At 41.7% G+C, this 18,833-nt stretch overlaps 1 protein-coding gene across 1 annotated transcript in view; it reads left to right on the forward strand.

The window, feature by feature from the left end:
• The first annotated feature begins 2,801 nt into the window (after positions 1-2,801).
• PPP4R1 (protein phosphatase 4 regulatory subunit 1) overlaps positions 2,802-18,833 on the forward strand; it is a 44,934-nt gene continuing 28,902 nt past the window's right edge. The window contains exons 1-6 of the mRNA XM_048507169.1: positions 2,802-3,080; positions 3,583-3,627; positions 14,535-14,670; positions 15,287-15,393; positions 16,742-16,884; positions 17,121-17,267. Of these exons, the coding sequence (XP_048363126.1) occupies positions 3,074-3,080; positions 3,583-3,627; positions 14,535-14,670; positions 15,287-15,393; positions 16,742-16,884; positions 17,121-17,267 (585 nt within the window). The 5' untranslated portion in view covers positions 2,802-3,073. The remainder of the gene's footprint in view (positions 3,081-3,582; positions 3,628-14,534; positions 14,671-15,286; positions 15,394-16,741; positions 16,885-17,120; positions 17,268-18,833) is intronic.

Raw genomic sequence — 18,833 nt, forward strand, 5'->3', positions numbered from 1 at the left:
GGTTCGCCACCACGGGCCTAGGCAATCCTGTACCAAAAATAGAATTCCTTAGTTTGTTAATGTTATTTTCATTTTTGTATTGTTAGCAGTTTTCTTTGCTTATTACTTGCATCACTCAACCTTAAAAACTTTTTAAAATTAAAAAATGAACATTTGTTCAAATTAACAAAGTGGTCTACACATATAATTCACCAACGGCACAAAAACAAGTAACCTATCAATTGCTTTTCTGCCCCTCAATTCTCATGATCTGGGAAAAAATAGAAAGGCACTTTTGACTTCCTTGTATCACATTTCTGAATCAAATTTAGATCAAGATGTCTATATTAATCACATTTCAATTTTCCTGTATCTTAAAATCTATTTGCAAATTTGGTCTTTGAAACATGAAAAAAACCCTCTGTTTCCTGGAGGATGATCATATTTGTGTTAAAAAAACATGGCCTAAGATAGAATGCTTCAGAAGGATAGACCAAGTTGTGCAGTAAATACTAGTCATGATAAAGGTTCTCAAGGGATTTCTGTTGCTATCAGGGATGAAAGTAACTTACAGTTCTTACCAGTACTGTCTTGTTTAGGGGCTCAAAGGAGAAAATGAAAGGTATGACTTTTGCGGTTCTCTGTACTGGCCCATTCTCCTTTACTTTCATATCAGGTAGCCATGTGGTTTTTGTAATGGTTTCATGGCTCCACATCAAAATGGTGTTGTTTGGAAAACAACAACAACAATCACAACTTCTCATAACTGTAATTTCTAGGGGCTTTTTAAAGTAGAGATGAGTTAGATGAGCTGCTACCGAGATCAATTCTCTATGATAATATAGGAATAATATGTAATATAGGAAGCCTAGCACCAAGAACAGACTTTAGCTGGATAAACCACTTTTGAAGAGACATCTAGATATAAAAAATCAGGCAAATGATCTGCAGGTTTCTGTTTCTTAAGCCTGAGGGAGAGACAAACTCCTTTGTACACCTTAGATATTGAGGGCTCCCACTAGGTAATTTACCATCCCACACAGTTAATGTAGCTCGTTATGAGAGCAAACTGAGGTACAGGGATGCTTCCTGCACTGCAGAGGCCTGGCTCAGACCTATAGAGCAGTGGCACAGGCTTGGGAAGAGACAGTGGATGCAAGGTGTGCTCATTCCCTCCTCCTATGTTGCTAGCGGCCAGATGCAAATTGAGCCCCAGAGGCGCTGCCAGCATCTCTGACTCTTGCCTTGGACTTGGATGGTGGCAGCAAGAGGTGTAGGTCACATCATGTCCTCCTCCTGCACCACTAGCAGTAGGAAGCAAGATGAGCCCCTTTTTTTGACGGTGGCACAAAAAGTAGCAGGAGAGGCAAAGGGTTCAGCATATTTGATCCCTTGATGTTTCAATGGTTAATATTATCTAACTTTTGTATCTCACTGGCAAATGTTAGGATAAGAGGAGCACATTCATTAGTTCAAGGCTATGCTGAGAATATTATACAAATAATTGATTTCTGTACAAATTATTAATCTCTTTGCTTTTCTACATAACAAAATATAACATTGATTGTGGAAATTTACTTTTTTGTTCCATTATTTTCCTCATATCACTTGAGAACTCCTGGAGTTATACAGCACGTTTGAAGCTGATATTCATTATCTCAGTATCTCTGACAGTACAGTCCTGTGAGGAAGGCCTGTACTATCAATTATTTATTTAGGCAGCAGGGGGACTACAGTGGAATGGCTGAACTAGTTGAACTGATGGAGAACATGAAGTTTGCTTGGGATTTACCACTCAAACTCTTAGCAACTTTTACGTCAGAACATTAGATTCACCTCAAATCCCACCACATCAGAAAAAAGAACCCTAACTGAATAGTGCTGATATATTGCTAATGTGCACTAAATCAAATTATGAAATCAAACCTAATCTCATGGCTTCGACACAGAGTACTTACTTTGCAGCTTGTGTTCCAAAAGCCCAATTTTAAAATGCTGACTTAAATATTTCTCAACAAAAAAAGTTTCACACCATGAACACATGTTCATAAAGTGTCACAAAATGATGCATGCATGGCAACAAATACCACCTTTGTTTAAATATGACACTGACTCTAGAATTATCTCTCCAGGAAGTCTTTATAGAATGACATCACAATGATCCATTCTCTACTGTCTGTCAGACTTCAAGGCATCAGTTGGCATCCCAAACAAATAATTCAGCTACAATTCAAATAGTGAGTTCGGTTTTGCAGGCTCCTCAACTGTTATGATTTTTATCATGTATAAAGGACAGTAGAATGTGATGAACAGCAGCTGCTGTAATCCTGAGAGTGAATGAAATATGAAATCAGATAGGGTGGCCGTGAATGGGGAAAGAGGTAGCGAGGAGAGAGAAGGCGGTACTGACTGAGCGAAGGGAGGGGGAAAAACATTAAAAGCAAAGAAAGAAGGAAACCACTAGCAGAAAATCGGATCTAATAAACTGCCATTGCAACATGCGTGAACCCGAAAGCAGCTGAGTAAGCCCTGAAACTGTACCAGAGGCGGCCATGGTACGGTGCGGAAAAGGGGAAGACACTGTAGTGCCCCAGTCAAGTTTAGAAAGGGTGGCGGGGCCGTCGCCGGCCCAGGAGGGTCAGGATCGAGCGAAACCCAGCAAAAAGTTGGGAAGAGAACCATAGCAGCGGCGCCGGGGGTTTACAGCAGCCCAAGTTGTTCTCTTTCCTCTCTCGCTGGCTCTGGCTGAGCCACACCAGCCGGGCCGGGCGGTTCCTCCGAGGCGGCTCGTGAGTCAGAAGGAGGCAGAGAGGGCAAAGCAGAGCAGGCTCCTGCGTGTCAGGCTTTCCCACCCTGTCGGAGGCGGGGGCAGCCTTCGGGTGTGTGTCCAGTTCAGACCCCTCCTTCTCCGGCTCGCTCGCGCTCCTGCGAGGCTCTCCCGGGGACGCCCGGAAGCGCCGCCTGGGCCCAAAGGCCTCGACCTGCCGCCGCCGCCATCACCGACCGACCCCCTTTCCCCTCAACCCTCCTCTTCCCACTTCCACGGACGGGTTCAATGTAGCCCCTGCGATCGGGCAGGGAGTTTTACAGAAACATGGCGGGTAGGTAGCGCCACCCTTCCGCCCCCTACCCCGTCCCGATCCAGCGCCGGGCAGCCCCTCTCAGAACCGACCCCCCACCCCACCCCCACCCCCACCCCCACCCCGCTTTGCAAAATCAACACTTTGGCCTCTGGTGTGTGCACGCGCGAGTGTGACGGGAAACTCTGGCAAAGAAGTCTGGCGCGATGGGATTGTGTTGTGACCAGGACGGGGCGCTTGCTTTCCGTGTGTGGTGGGCGTCCCCTTTCTCTCCCCCCACCCCAGCATCAATGTGAGGAGGGGGCTGTGGGATGCTGCTGGTGCATGTGTGTTTACGCGCTGCAGGAGGAGGGTGCAGGAGCGTGAGGCGCTCTTGCTTTTTGCAAAGAAGAGAAGTCGAGGGTTTGAGGATGGGGGCAGCAGGGACAGCCCGACACGGGGCTTTGCTTTAGGGACCTTGCTGCTCCAATTCATAGTGTGGTGCTTCCCCCCCCCCCTTTTTTTTTTTCCCCTCTGCACGTAGATCTGTCGCTGCTCCAGGAAGACCCGCAGGAGGAGATCGACGGATGTAAGTAGTGCCAGCAGTTTTCCTTTTCCTCCCCTTTCCTCCGTCTCCAAGGAGGGTTTGAGTTGGCGGCTGGGCTGGGCAGGGGCGGTCCCGTTTCTCTCCCACCCGGAAACTCGGGGTATCCCGGGTATGGAATGAAACGTGGAAATGTTACCCGTCCTTTTACGGTGTGGGGTACCCGTGCATGTGGCTTTTATAAAGTACAACTGAGTGTGGAGAGATACGGATTGAGCCCGCGCGCCTGTATCGATCTAGTTCACGTTTGCTTTTGCTTCAATGAATAAATGGTTTAGGTCGGAGCATGGAGGCCCAAGTTGCATTGTGGGAGGAAGCAGCCATGCTCAGCTGCCCTTGCTCGTTTCTCTACGTACGAGTATTTATGTGTATAGCTTGCAAAGGTTTTGTTATTGTTGTTGTTTTTAAGTTTTTTTTGGTCCTTTCCCCCCCCTTTTCTGTTGCAGGAAGTGAAAAATGGGGAAAGCCATAAGTTGTGCTGTTGCTATGATGATGAATGAGATTTTAGTCATGTTTCACTTTTTAAGTTTAACAATAGCTGAGGAAGTAAATAGCAGTATTCTGTTTATCTTATAGATGTTTGCACCTAATGTGCTACGTGAGTCGGGAAAGAAGTGAGCCTTTTCCCAATTTTTGTTAACTTTTGGACAGGCTGCTGAAATGATAAATGTATTTGGGTGAACAAGTAATAAGAGTGGTAATGACTAATATGACAGTAGTGCTATTGATTTTCTTTTGAATAAATGGGATGGGAGGATTTGAAACTAAAGTGTTCTCCTCCTAGCTAGTGACAGGGTTGTGTGGTTTTTCCAGCTACTGATACAGTGCAGTAGGAATGATACTTCTACATGGCAGATTACCCCACATTTCCCCCTCTCCAGTCCTCTGTGGCGGCTGTTCTGCCAGTTTGCTTTTTCAAGGTTTTCTAAAAAATAGGTTGTTCACAAGCTGTTATAACAATCTGTTGAGCAGGTTCTTTGAATTCCTGGGTTTCACTTTAGTCCCTTTTGTTGTTAATTTAAAACAAACCGCTCTAGTAGTAGTGGGTAAATAGCTGCTGTGGGAGACATGGCCAAGGAAAATGGCGCTGGTAACAGGCAGGATCAGGAAGATATGGACAGTTTTCTTGATGTGGGTGCTACTGTTTGTTGCAAACTCGCAGAAAAGTGCGCTTGGGAGAGATCATAAAAAGTTGTGCAGAATATGGGACCTATATAGAACCATTTCAGTGCTGTGGGGATGCAGAGAAAAACCTGCTTTCCTGCAGCATTCAGGTTAAGTCGCCCAAGGCTGGCCCAGGAGTTCTGTCTGAGACTTTGGAGCATTCCTGTTAAAATGGATAACATCAGGCTGAATAAATTGTGCAGCATTTGCTTAAATAAAATATGTATGTCCATTTCGAACGTATATGTGAAATTCACCTATGTAATTCAGTGTATTGTACTGATTCCTAATGTATGTATGATATAGGTTTTCATTTAAAAAAATAACTGCTGTGATAGGTAGTCTATGCAGGCATCTGTGTTTGTGTAACATAGTCTTTCAGTTCTGCGATATAAAAGGTGCTCTGGGAAATACAAATAAGGTACCTGAATAACATAAAAGCTGTCTCTTATAATAAGACAGCCAATATGGTGTAGTAGTTAGGTCACACCTCCCAAGATCCCTTGCCTTGAAAACGCTGCAGCGTTGCCATAAGTCAGCTGTGACTTGATGGTAAAAAAACCCGCTTATAATATTGGCTCACATTGGTTCCTACATCCTACTACTTGTTCCTTAAGCACAGAGTCTTCATCGTATGCTTAGCTGATGTCTCATGGATTGAACCACTTTATCAGACAGGATATCTCTTGTGAGTTTTAAATCATTTCTTCTAATCAGTGAGGGTGATACGGTATGAAAGCAAATTTCATGTAGCTATGCTGTAGCATTCATTGCTATTTAACTGTGTACAAATTAATATTCAGTACAGTGGAACTTCGATTTTCGTCGCCTTCTGATTTCATTGGATTTGGTTTTTGATGATTCTTTTGGCGAAAATTTTACCTTGGTTTTCGTTGTCTCCTTCATTTTTAAATCGATTTTCGCTGGCACGTATGTGCTAAAATTGCGTTGAAAACCGGTGATCCCCTGCTGCTCCATTGCTTGTCAATGGGAGCCTCGGTTTTTGCCGAGGTTCCCCGGACGAATTTACAACGAGAACCGAGGTTCCACTGTAGGCTGTTGTCTTCTCTTTTACTCTCCACAAGAACCTCTTATAATATGAGTTCTCATGCCTAATTTTTTAATTATTAAGGCTATAGTGGCAAAGTTTTGTGAGAAAGGAGCACCTTTCAATGAGCAATAAGAGTGTTTAGATTCTATATTAGCTTCATTTCCTGTGGAAGTCCTTTTTGTACTAAAGTTCTGCATCGGAGAACACTTAATTTCTTGTTCTCACATGTTTTATTCTGAACTTTGTACCCTGTGTGTTACTGGAGTAGTGCAATTGTCTCGTCCCTTGGTAGAATGAAGTGAGTTATCAGAAGAACTGATTTTCATCAGTGGCTTTGAGAACTGAAACGGTGCCTTAAGCTGGCTGTAAAAGACATTTTGACAGTTCAGCAAATGGAATTCCTTATATGAAGCTGATGTCTAAATCTATTTTACTGTAGGTGCTGTCTCAGTAGTTTCAATGAGAAACTTAAACTACAGTAAATTATGGTAATCCAGTTTATGATAACGTCATAAATCCTTGACTGAAAGCATAGGCTTCAAGTTCTTACGTAAGCAACACAGGTAATCTTGGTAGCAGTGGAGGGAGAAGCAGGTGACCGCTTGTGTTGCTTGTTACTACATAGTCTTTATCTGACAAATTAATATACCTGTGATGTCACATTTATTTTTGATCTATTCTGCTGAAAAACTGCAAGTATATGTAACTTTCCTATGTAAAGACAATCATGTTTCTGATAAACTCCAGCATTCTGTTCTTGTTTTCTATTCAGAACTCCACTGATAATTGCCTGTAAGTCTTGTAAGCAGCTAAAATTTTTTTCTATTGCTTCTAGGATAAAATGACCGAATTATGTAATTCTACCTAGGTAAACATCTTAAATACAAGTTTTAAATATAAGCGTTACTCAGTAGTTATTGAGTTTGTGAGCAGAAGAGGAGTATTTTTACCTTACAATAATAAATGGGGCAAGGAAGAGTTTAAATTTGACGCTTCTGTTGCTTAAATAGTTCACCTTATGAGGATTTAGAACCATATTCTGGTAAGGTTTTGTGTTTGTATGCATAACAGTTGTGCTTCATGCATACCTTACTTGATGTATGTGCCCACTTTGAAGAGTTTTTTTTTAAATAGCCCAGGAAAATAGACAGAAACAGTGCAGAAAAGCAACTGACTAAACAAATGTATGGGCTAAGAAAGTAAGGAACAGAAGAGAGACATAATTCCCTTTTGAGTCGGCTGAAATAGTCTTTTAGGTTGAAGTAACACTGAAGGAAATTTGAATCTAGCATCTGTTAAAGTATCTCTTGCATATAGGAGAAACTTTTGTGAAATTAAAATGATGGTCTCCCTTTTCCAGAACGAACAATAATTTTCTTTGTATCCCTGGTACTGCTCCTCAAAAAGAAAATTGTACAAATCCCCCTCAGCAAGCTGTAAAAGTGATTGCACCAGAGTTCATAGCACCTCTGGTGAAATCTACCAGTCATGGAAGGGTGTTCTATTGACATCCCTATGACAATCACCTCAAACTGATGCACCCATCTCTTTTAGAGTGCTACTGCCCATACGTGGGAAATATACCAGGGGTTGGAAGGGTAGGAAGAACTATCTTCCTATCATAGGAATTCCATGGTGTGACTGGTAGGGTTCTTGGGGTGAACATATTCCAGGAACTTGCGTTTGAGTCCCTCCTTACAGCCAAGTTCTGTTTTGCAAGGTGCACATATATACACAGGGAAGGAAATGTGACTGCTTCAGCCACAGCATTCATGTGCCTTTGTAAGTAATACAGTAGAGAAAACCCAGATAAAATACATAGGGTTTCTTTTTGTGGTGTTCATGGTATTCCCTGCCTTCAGCAGCTCCATCACACTGTTTTCTGTCTTGTTTTGCCTTGTAGAGCCTTGGAACTGGAGAGGGGGTTTGTAGCACCGGTTTTTGCTCCTCACCACTGGGTCTCTTCCATGCAACCTGAAGAGAGATACCAGCTACCTCCTCCCTGGTCTGCTTCTGAGCTCCTTATGAGGCTAGTGTAGGAGACTGCACGTGCTTAGTCAGAACCTCCCCCCCCCCCCATTCCTCTGAATAGGCTAAACTACTGGCAGCTGTTGGGAGTGATTGAAGTGGGGCCTTAAAAGGCCCATATGGCATTACTGTTGTTGCACTATTCCTCCTTGTTACTGCTGTTGGGTTGGTAGCTGTTGGTTGTTATTGAATTGGAGCTTTCAAGAGCCCATACTGTGTTGCTGCTGCTGCTGCTGCAGCATTTCTTTGTCTTCCTACTGTCCTAGTGAGCTGCCCTGTTGCTGGCCGTCATGTGAGTGTTTGTGACTCCTGGGTAAGTCTGAGAGTGCTCTGGCAGTGGGGATGACCTTCCTGCCCCCAGACATTTCTGAGCAAGAGCTCAACTTGGGGGGAAGGGTGGGACTTGAGGCACAAGAAATGCAGAGGTTAGAGGTAGCAATGGAGGTGCATGTAATTGCATATTCACAAAAAGCAGTCTTGTCACATCCCCCACCTCCAGGTGCTTACTGTAGAAAGGTCTCATGTAATAAAGAGGAGCCTTGGGCTTGATTCAAGCTAAGGAAGTGTTGGCTAGAAAGCATTGTTTGCCTTTTGCCAGCAGCATCAAAATGGCTGTGAGAGGCTGGGGTAGGAGCCTCACCATACACACTTGAATGGCATTCCCACACCGCCAATTGGTACAGAAGCAAGGTGCAGCATAGGGTATTAGTTATCTCGCAAGAGTCTTGTCTTTGACACCAGCCATGTAGAACGGGGAAAATGCAGAGATGCATGGTGATGTGAAAAGACATGGGTGTAGTGTTCCCAGAACCCTTGGTTCAAATTTCAGGTCAGTGGAGTTCTGAGACAGGCGTAATAGAAAATGAAGCGCAGCTGAGATTTTGCCTTGACAAACAGAATCAAGGAAGAGGCTGTTCATGCTGCTCAGCTGTCCAACTTGCCTATCATTTTAGCTGTTAAGTCCCATCCACTGCCTCTGTACAGTACTAGGGAACTTTTTGATGCTCCCAGCTTCTAGTGATATCAGATGTGGGGGGATGTGGAACTTGAAGACCCTTTCCTCTCCCGTTGCAAGAGCCTGCCTGTGTACACATGTGTGAGATGCATGTCAAAAAGAACTGAAAGCAGGGAGAGTGGGGCCTGAGTCTAATCCATTAGTCCCCAGTCAAACAGACCTGGCAGTAGGGGTCATCAGTAGACACTGAAGGTGATCTAGACTCCTGTAGGAGACTCAAAGGGGCTGACAATTTCCTTTCCCTTCCCCCCTCACAACAAACACCCTGTGAGGTGGGTGGGTCTGAGAGAGCTCCGAAAAGCTGTGACTAGCCCAAGGTCACCCAGCCGGCGTGTGTTGGAGTGCACAGGCTAATCTGAATTCCCCAGATAAGCCTCCACAGCTCAAGTGGCAGAGCTGGGAATCAAACCCGGTTCCTCCAGATTAGAATGCACCTGCTCTTAACCACTATGCCACTGCTGCTCCTTGCTAACCTGTTAGTAGTAGCAGGGTGGAGTGGAGTGGCTAGTAGTCACCATAGACTGTGATTGGGCTCCCTGTGTCTCCCATTTATAGTAGAGAGGGTTTGGTCAGCATGGTATTGGGGTCATAGGACAGTAGCATGGTGCCAGTATATTTACTGACTCCCCCTTAGCATAGTTTGTGCTTACTGCTAGTAACAGTCTTATGAGTAAGAAGAAGAAGAGTTTGGATTTATATCCCCCTTTCTCTCCTGCAGGAGACTCAAGGGGGCTTACAATCTCCTTGCCCTTCCCCCCTCACAACAAACACCCTGTGAGGTAGGTGGGGCTGAGAGAGCTCAGAAGAACTGTAACTAGCCCAAGGTCACCCAGCTGGCATGTGTGGGAGTGCACAGGCTAATCTGAATTCCCCAGATAAGCTTCCACAGCTCAGGCGTCAGAGCTGGGAGTCAAACCCGGTTCCTCCAGATTAGATACACGAGCTCTTAACCTCCTATGCCACTGCTGCTTCTGCTCCTTACTGCTAAGGTTTGTGGAGGCAATATGCACAATGGGTATGGGGAACAGAGTGAAGCATCTATAGTAGTTAGGAAGTATGTCCTAAGGTGAATTTGAAAGAGGGTCATACTTTCCCCCCGACTGCTACAGGGAGGGAAGGAGGGCAACCTGAAGGTAGAAGGGTAAGGTGGGTGGGATGGAGATAAAGAAACAGGAGGCTGTGGTGGCTTTCGAGAAAGAAATGACCATCTGGACTCATTTTGTAAGTACTTTTCCCTCCCTCTATTTTGTATATGAGTGTGTATGTATAGAGTGTGTGTGTGTGTGTATGTATGTGTATATATATGTATAAAGGGGAATTGGGCTATGATAGTGACTCTCTGAACATGCTAACCCTTACTGAGACATTTGCCCTCATCAAAGAGCGGCTACTAGCAATGGATTATCAACAACTGCAGAGCTTGGCCAACAAATCCTGTTCACCAATGAACGTGGCAATTCCATTTGTGCAGGGAAACCCAACCTACTATATTGCAGCGCTTACCAACCCTATATATAGGAGAGCCTACATGCTGGCTAGATTTAACATTATGCCATCCCTGCTCCATAGAGGAAGACTCAAGGGTCTACCAAACGATAAGAGGCTTTGCCTTCAGTCCAGGGCAGTTGGATTCCATTGCGCACATTCTCCTCCACTGCCCACTTTACCAGAATCCAAGATCCAGCTTATTACAAATCATTGACTCTATGAAAACCCTTACAGAGCTTGATAAAGTAAATATGCTCTTAAACTGTAATGACCTTGACTGTTGTCTCGCAGTGGCAAAGTTTCTGGCTGAGGTTTGCGAACTGAACTTATGATCCAGTGTGAAGTTTTATCTAGTAATTTTAATTGTATTTATATTGTATGTTCTGTATGCCAATAAAGGCTAATTGAATTGAATTGAATATATGTATATATTGAACCCTGACAATGAAGGATTGTTTCATGCATCTGAGACGACCATCTGGACTCATTTTGTAAGTACTTTTCCCTCCCTCTATTTTGTATATGAGTGTGTATGTATATTTTGTGTGTGTGTGTGTATGTGTATATTGATTCTGGATTCTGAAAAATGATTCTGGATCTTTTTAGTATTGTTAAACCACAAATCAAGGATGCTTAGGACTAATAGTGTAATATGTGTAACTGAAACACAAAATTATAATAAGAGCAACTATTTGCTGTGTTCTTTGAAGGTGGGAGATGAAGTAGATACATTAAGATGTGAGTAACCGTTGTGTATATACTGATAGATGGGAAGTAAGTTCAAAATTGAAGGTTCCCCTCTCAAAGTTTGGCACAAGAGGCACAAAGCTTTCTCAGAGATCAATAGGCCCATTCCGTCATACACGGGCACTTAAAATTATTTTAGCAGCATTTTAAGTTAGTTAATCGGCTTCCGTAGAATCATGTTGCAGATGGTATTAGAGTTCTTTTGACACTTACCACTGGTGTTACTTTACTAATTGGGGAATTAGTTTTTTAAAACAAGTTTTACCTGTTACTTTTTTGTGATGAGCTTTTGTGAATGCTTAGCATTGTAACTTGTCCTGTATCTTGAAGTGCCCGAAAGCCCCAACCCTACATCAGCAAAGCCATTGTGATGTGTACAGTACAAGTCAATTATTGCCAGCATGGCAGAGCAACAGTGTAAAATAAGAGAGCATGTAGAGATCACTCGAGTGTTAACTTTTATGAGAAGAGGTTAGATATGAGAATGGCTGGCTCCTCTTACTGTATATGTAAAAAGAAGGAAGCGGTAGAATGTGCTTCTCCTCGCTCGCTACAGATACTGTTGTGAGAGGAATGCATTCGTCTTTGTAAGACTGGGTTGTCCACTGAAGGCAGAATGGTGAACTGCATCTTCTGTTACCATGGCAGAAGAGCATCTTATTGATGGCAGATGTCTAATTGAAGGAGAATCATTTATGTTTTTGGAGACAGCGGGTACTTTCAAATCTATCTTAATTCTCTGTGACTGAACTTTGAAAGTGTTTAAAACCATATGCAGTATTACTGGCTATGAAGCTTAATAGAATTGCTATTGTCATTATGCAGCAGATCAGATAATAAAATAGTTGTCTGGTTATTTCTATTTTTGCTTATGCTATTCTTGAAGGCTCAGAGCAGCTTAGAAGCTACTTAAAGCCAGCAAGCAAAGTGAGCTCAGAGATGCAGTCAAACATTAGATAACAGCACTGTGTGTTCGATTATACTAATAGGTTGCAGTTCTGAGGGATCATGCACAAGTAATTTGTCCATGTAGTCAAAGCTTTCTGTAGAATTCTCTTTAGCATTAGCTCCCAGCTGGCTTATTGAAGAAAACTAAGACATTTTTTAGAGTACAAGTAAGATGGCTGATAGTCATTGCCAGGAAAATCACTGCAGAAAGCATTGAGAGCTCCTTTGTTTTTTGATCTGTGAAATTTTCATGATTGTGATCGCTATACATAAAGTGTTGAAAGGACCACATCGCTTGCAAACAAGATTACCATTTCAGATAAAACTATTAATACCAATGCAATCCTGATAATTAATAACTAGTAAAACCAGATAATTTCTTCAGGAGGATATTGGGGCTTCTGTGAGTTTCTAAGGGGGTACCATATCTCTGGAGCAGTCCCTTAATTTTCTGTTTGCTCTTATGATCAACCTCATAGGTGTTAAAAGTCAAATAGGTGTTAGATAATTCATAGAATTGGGACCATTTGCTCAATGCGTAGCATCAAAAACTAGAGGAGTACTCTTGTACGTTGTTTCTTGATAAGGCATTACTTGGTCAAACATTTTTGACATAAATAGCCTTATAATGAGAAACAGATGCTGAGCTTATGATTTCTGTTTGTTACATACCATGATACTCTGATCTGGTTTACTTACAAAAAATGCAACAGCATTTGAAGATAACAGGGTGTGCAACTAACATTAGGGATTATTTTAAATCAATAAGAAGACTGCCATGGCCAAGGGCTTCTCTGTGTCTTAATGATCACTGAAAAATCTGTTATGTGCCTTGGAATAGTGCCGCTTCTCCAATACTGAAAACTTTCAAGATTTGTTTTTGTATTGTACAGCTCTATTCAGATGTTGCATGATGGGCACAAAGCTTATATGCCCCCTCTTTTCATGCACAGAATAGGATTGAAAACTTCCTGGTTTCAGCAGTCTTGAATTATAATATTATGCATGATTTCACTTGGGTGAATAGTAGTTTGTTTCTTCTACACTAACTAGAATGATAAACTAGGGAATTCTGGTTTGAGGGGGCAAAACAAACTCCAATTTGTCCAGGGACTTGTATTAAAGAATCAGAACAAATTGGAGTTAGATTGAGGACTTGCTGTTTTTGGTAGTCTTCCCTTAAATTTTGCACACAAGATGAGGAGGAATGCAGTGTGTAAGCATGACAGCAAACCTCCGCACATAATAGTTGAACACAGCCTCAGTCATTTTACTATGTTTCAACGTTACTAAGTAGTTTACTCAGAGTAAATAAGTAAGAAATCAGATGTTCTGCTTGAAAAATAAGTTATTTTAAGGTGAAATTGAAACTTGATTCAAACTCACTTTTTAAAGTGAGTTTGCGACCTACTTAGAGAAGTTTTCTTTTCTTTATAAAGACAGAACTATGAGGAAGCTTTTTGGTTTGTTGTCATATGGCACAGCAGTTCATGTAATTGTAACTTCATACTGGAGCAGGTGACTCACTTCTAATCTCCTGGCAAGTGTTCATCTGGGTGACTTGTCCATGACGCTTTATAGATGTAAAGTGGCGTTCTTTGGCTTTTTTATGCTGAAAGCCCCAAATACTTTGCTTTGGAAGTGAGTGGTGACCAGTATGATTTAATATCAGAAATGCTTCTGTTGATGTTTCCTTTTCAGTAACCGCAGTTTTGGCTCTTAAAAATTTGATGCTAACACTTAGGAATTCAAAGTATTTTCATGACCCATGAAATATTAGTCCTGTTGAATGAGGTAATTTATTATTTATTCAGCTGCTGGAAAATGGAAACGGTTAGCTTTAGAACTCTTTATAAGGTTCTCTTATATTTTCTGAGAAGATACAGTTTTCTGTGTTTGAATTTTTTGGAAAAATATTAGCATGATAAATTGTCACTTGCTTTAATAGGCGTAGTGAGTAAAGGCAATTCCATTTTTTTTGTGGGGGGAACTAGCTCAAGATTATCTGACATTCATGTATTTTTATGCAGTCAGTTTTTAACTGAGATTCTCTGCAAGGAGGGGGATAAATGTATATCCTGGGAAATAAATTGGATTTCTGCAGAAATCTCCTTAAAATGCTTGAATGAAACTGGTATGTTCCTTTGTTGAGCCTGGAAGGTATCTATCAGTTGACTAAAGGATCAGTAGAAAGTTGCTAGTCACTTACTGTTTACACAAGAGTTAGTTATGTAACTGTTTTTGATAATTACTAGAACACAGAAAATTGGAGAACTGTACACAAGTGAGTGCAACTTACAAGAGTAACTATGCAGAGCTGCTTTAAAAAGGAAATAATTGTAAAGGAAAATGAGGTTTTAGTAGTTGCATAGGGTAGTCTTTCTGGGCATTAAACATCCTTTTCTTTTAAAAAATTGTGATTATAAGGAATATCTCTGATGTCTCCAATAGTTGGTGTGGATGACTACAGCTCAGAGTCTGATGTGATTATTATACCTTCAGCCCTGGACTTTGTCTCACAAGATGAAACGTTAACGCCTTTAGGAAGATTGGACAAGTACGCCGCAAGTGAGAACATTTTTGATAGGTATGTTTAGTCCTATTTTATAAGGTGTTATTTTAACATGTGTTTAAATCATGTGTGCAAAACATAACTTGGATCTTTTTCCAAGGACACTTCTGAATGAAATATATACCATTTCTTTGCCATTTTAGATGTCTTCCCTTTAAGGGCAACTTTGCATATTTTAAAGATATATTATAGATGCTCTCTGTGCTTGCAGTAACAGGTCCTGTTTTAAACGCCTAAATACTTCTTTAGCATTTGCTCTAGGCGCACACAATTCAAGCATGGCAGAGATTCAATTCAAGCAGGTCTGTAACATACTCTCAGAGATGAGTCTGCCATTCGATATTAGAATGAACATGGCAAATCCATGGCAAATTTTTGCTACTTTTTGGACAAATGGAACAGGAGTTGTAATGAACAGGAGTTGATTTCAGTCAGATCTCTCAGGGTAGCCTATTTCTTACAATATTACTATGAAGATGACATAGGCTGGCCTCACGTTGTCCAACTTGAATTTTCTGGAGGAGAATCAGGATAAAATTGTGACATGTATCTCCCAAATGAATATCTTGCAGTATAGAAATAAATACTACTTTCACGATATTGCTATGTGCTTTATTCCCTCATGCTCCAGGCAAATGGTGGCTCGAAGTTTGTTGGACACTTTAAAAGAAGTGAGTGATGATGAGAGAGATTGTATTGCTGTATTGGAAAGAGTCAGCAGACTAGCAGATGATACTGGTATGTAGTATGAAAAGTCTTTGTGAACTAAAAGGAAAGTCAGGATCATTTGTAGGATAATAGAAGAGACAATAATGAAAATTGTCTGTCGTACAGAAATGTGTGTCATCTGTTCTTCTCTGGGCATGTATTTCTGTCTCTTCAAAAAGTACTTCTTCAAAAAGTGTTCCCGTTGATTTATGTGTGCGCCCTTTTCTACAAAGCTAGCCCATCCCCTCCCACAACCCTCTAGATCAGGGGTCTTCAAACTATGGCCCTCCAGATGTTCATGGACTACAATTCCCATCACCCCCTGCCAGCATGGCCAACTGGCAGGGCTGATGGGAATTGTAGTTCATGAACATCTTGAGGGGCATAGTTTGAAGACCCCTGCTCTAGATGTTAAACATACAGCCCAGGGACTTGATCTGGCCCATTGAGGGGACTTATCAGGCCTGTGAGTCGGCTGAGGCAACACCCCTTGCTCCTGATCTGGGAGGGAAGGTTACCTCAGCTGGCTCATGGACCTGATAAGCTCCCTCAAGGCAGCTTCCCCACCCTGCTGCATGCTGGCCTGCCCAGGCACTCCCCCAAGTGCCATTCTGGGGCCAGCTGGGGCATCGTCGCCCTGACCAAGTCACATTTATCCAGCCCTTGTAACAAATGAGTTCAACACCCCTATTCTAGAACACACAGGATAGGAGGAGTTGGTTTTAACTCCAAATAATGGCTGACCAAGGCAAAATTTGTCAACCTCCAGCTGGGAGGTTTTTAAAAAATCTGTATCAGTTTGGTCTCATGGTAAAGGGTCTCATGGACACTTTATCTTTAGCCTTAATGTTGTAAATGCTTATTGGAACATGCTATTGGCAGTAGTGGAATTAGGACTGCTAGATTTTGAAGTTGTGAAACCATTTCACGTTCAATTTTTTGTTGCTATTATTTCATGAAAAATCAGCCCCATGGTTAAGTAAGGTTTCCTGGGCCAATATAGAATATACTACAATTTTAGCTGTTTCTCCTTCCTTTCCTTATAACCCATATTTTAGGACTGCCAAGTGAACAAAGGGAAACTTGCTGCAATGTCTTCTCTTAATAGTTTAGTTGGTAATTGTGCAGCAATTTAACCTGTGTTAAATTACAACTCCATTTATCAAATCCTTAATGTTTAATCTGCTTCAATTCAATGGTAAAAGACTTACTAGTCATTGTGCTTGAAAAAAATAATAAAGTGATAATTTTGGTTGCAATGATTTCTTTTTCACAAGTAGTGATTCATGAGTGCCACAATGGAGTAGGAGTTTGAATGTTGCAAAACATCTTGATGAATACAAATGATATATCTGCTTTTTAACATTCTAATTCATAGAACCAACAGTGCGAGCTGAACTGATGGAGCAGGTGCCTCATATTGCTATGTTTTGTCAAGAAAATAGGCCTTCAATTCCATATGCTTTTTCAAAATATTTATTGCCTATTGTGGTGAGGTATCTTGCAGATCAGAATAACCAGGTGAGAATCTCTTACAATTATTGAAAAATACAAATAGAAATTCCACAAAATAATCAGAAATGCTGGACAATTTTGAAAAGTAAGTAGAGTGGCCTGGGTTGTTCACATTTTCCCGTACCAACTTAAATGACCCAACAACAAAACCTATCCATTGCTATAGATTAAACACAGTCAAGATTTCCTAAGATAAGTCTTTTATATTGGTATACACTAATTCCATTTTCCTTTCTTCTCAGGTGAGAAAAACAAGCCAGGCAGCATTACTTGTTCTGTTAGAGCAAGAACTTATTGAACGATACGATGTGGAGACCAAAGTGTGTCCAGTTCTTGTAGAGCTGACTGCTCCAGATAGTCACGATGACGTGAAGACAGAGGCTGTGGCAGTAAGTAGCGCTGATTTAAATACCTAAATAATTTCCTCGGGTTGGAGCCAGACAGAATTTTCCAGTAGCGATGTAGAATGTTCCTGCCTCCCCCTTTCCTTTGAACTCCCCAACATGCTGCTTCTTGGGGACAGAGTACTCTGTGGAATGACATGAGGGTGGTTTGCAGCAGGCAGGGTGAGGGTTGTCAAAGGCTTTCATGGCCGGAATCACTGGAGTGTTTGGGGGTTTCCGGACTGCGTGGCCGTGTTCCAGTAGCATTTTCTCCTGACATGCAGGCGAAACATCAGGAGAAAATGCTACTGGAACACGGCCATACAGCTTGGAAACCCCACGACACTCCAGGGTGAGGGTTGTTGGAAATTTTCAATTGAGTCTAGATCCCACGTCTTGTGTGCAGTGAAAATGGGTGTCTTGTCATGGTGAGCAGGATGAAGAGGTTTTTTTATCTTGAAATATGTCATAATTATTTGTAAGAGTCACACAGATATCAACGTAACATTTGTATCAAACACATATTTGACTGGAAATGGAAAAGTCACAGCAATATTCAGAATACAGATGCTATCCTATCATGGGTGGTGTCCATGATTTTGGGGTTTTTTGGTTTCCAAAAGCAAGGCAATATTGGATTTTGAGACGTGGTGAAATGCAGAAGAAATTGAAAGCTATGTTTGTATTGGATCCAAAATTATGCTATTAAATATTTGCCATATAATGTACCAAAAGTATATAATGAACAGTTAAAATATGTGGTGATGGTGTCCAGGGTTGTATTTGCAGCAAGATGGAAAGCAGACCATCACCCAAATTTTACAGAATGGGTGAATAAACCAGTGGAATATTCAACAATGGCAAAGCTGACATCTTTGTCAACAGCAGTGGCGATGCTTAAGAGCAGGTGCACTTTAATCTGGAGAACTGGGTTTGATTCCCTGCTCTGCCACTTGAGCTGTGGAGGTTTATCTGGGGAACTAGATTAGCCTATGCAACACACGCCAGCTGGGTGACCTTGGGCTAGTCACAGTTCTTCTGAGCTCTCAACCTCACCCACCTCACAGGGTGTTTGTTGTTTGGGGGGGAAGGGAAAGGGGACTGTAAGCCCCTTTGAGTCACCTTACAGGGGAGAAAGGGGGGATATAAATCCAAACCCTTCTGCTTCTTCTTTTGTACATAACAGATCATCCAGAAAGTATGGAAGAAAATGGAATATTCTGTTTGAGTACATGAGACTCAATTAAACAGGGATAACAAGGGTCAAATGTATAAGAATAAAATGTTGTACTTCGATCTTATTTTCACTTGAAAATTCAAATCAGAATTTAAGGAGTTGTTAGTTTGGAAATTAACAGACAGAAGCATTCTTTATTTGTAACAACAATTTTTAATTTTATGGAAAAAAATTAAAGAAGTACCAGTAATGAATGCAATGTTGCATAACAGGCTGCTTAACTTCAATTAGCTTCCACTAAGAAGCCTTCTCAAAGCAGTCTTCCCCAGACACAAGAAATCTTGTTCCAGTGGAGGACTGTGCCTCTGCCAGTGGAGTGGGTCTTTGGGATCTAA

The sequence above is a fragment of the Sphaerodactylus townsendi genome, linkage group LG09 (genome assembly GCF_021028975.2).
Source record: "Sphaerodactylus townsendi isolate TG3544 linkage group LG09, MPM_Stown_v2.3, whole genome shotgun sequence".
Lineage (NCBI taxonomy): Eukaryota > Metazoa > Chordata > Lepidosauria > Squamata > Sphaerodactylidae > Sphaerodactylus > Sphaerodactylus townsendi.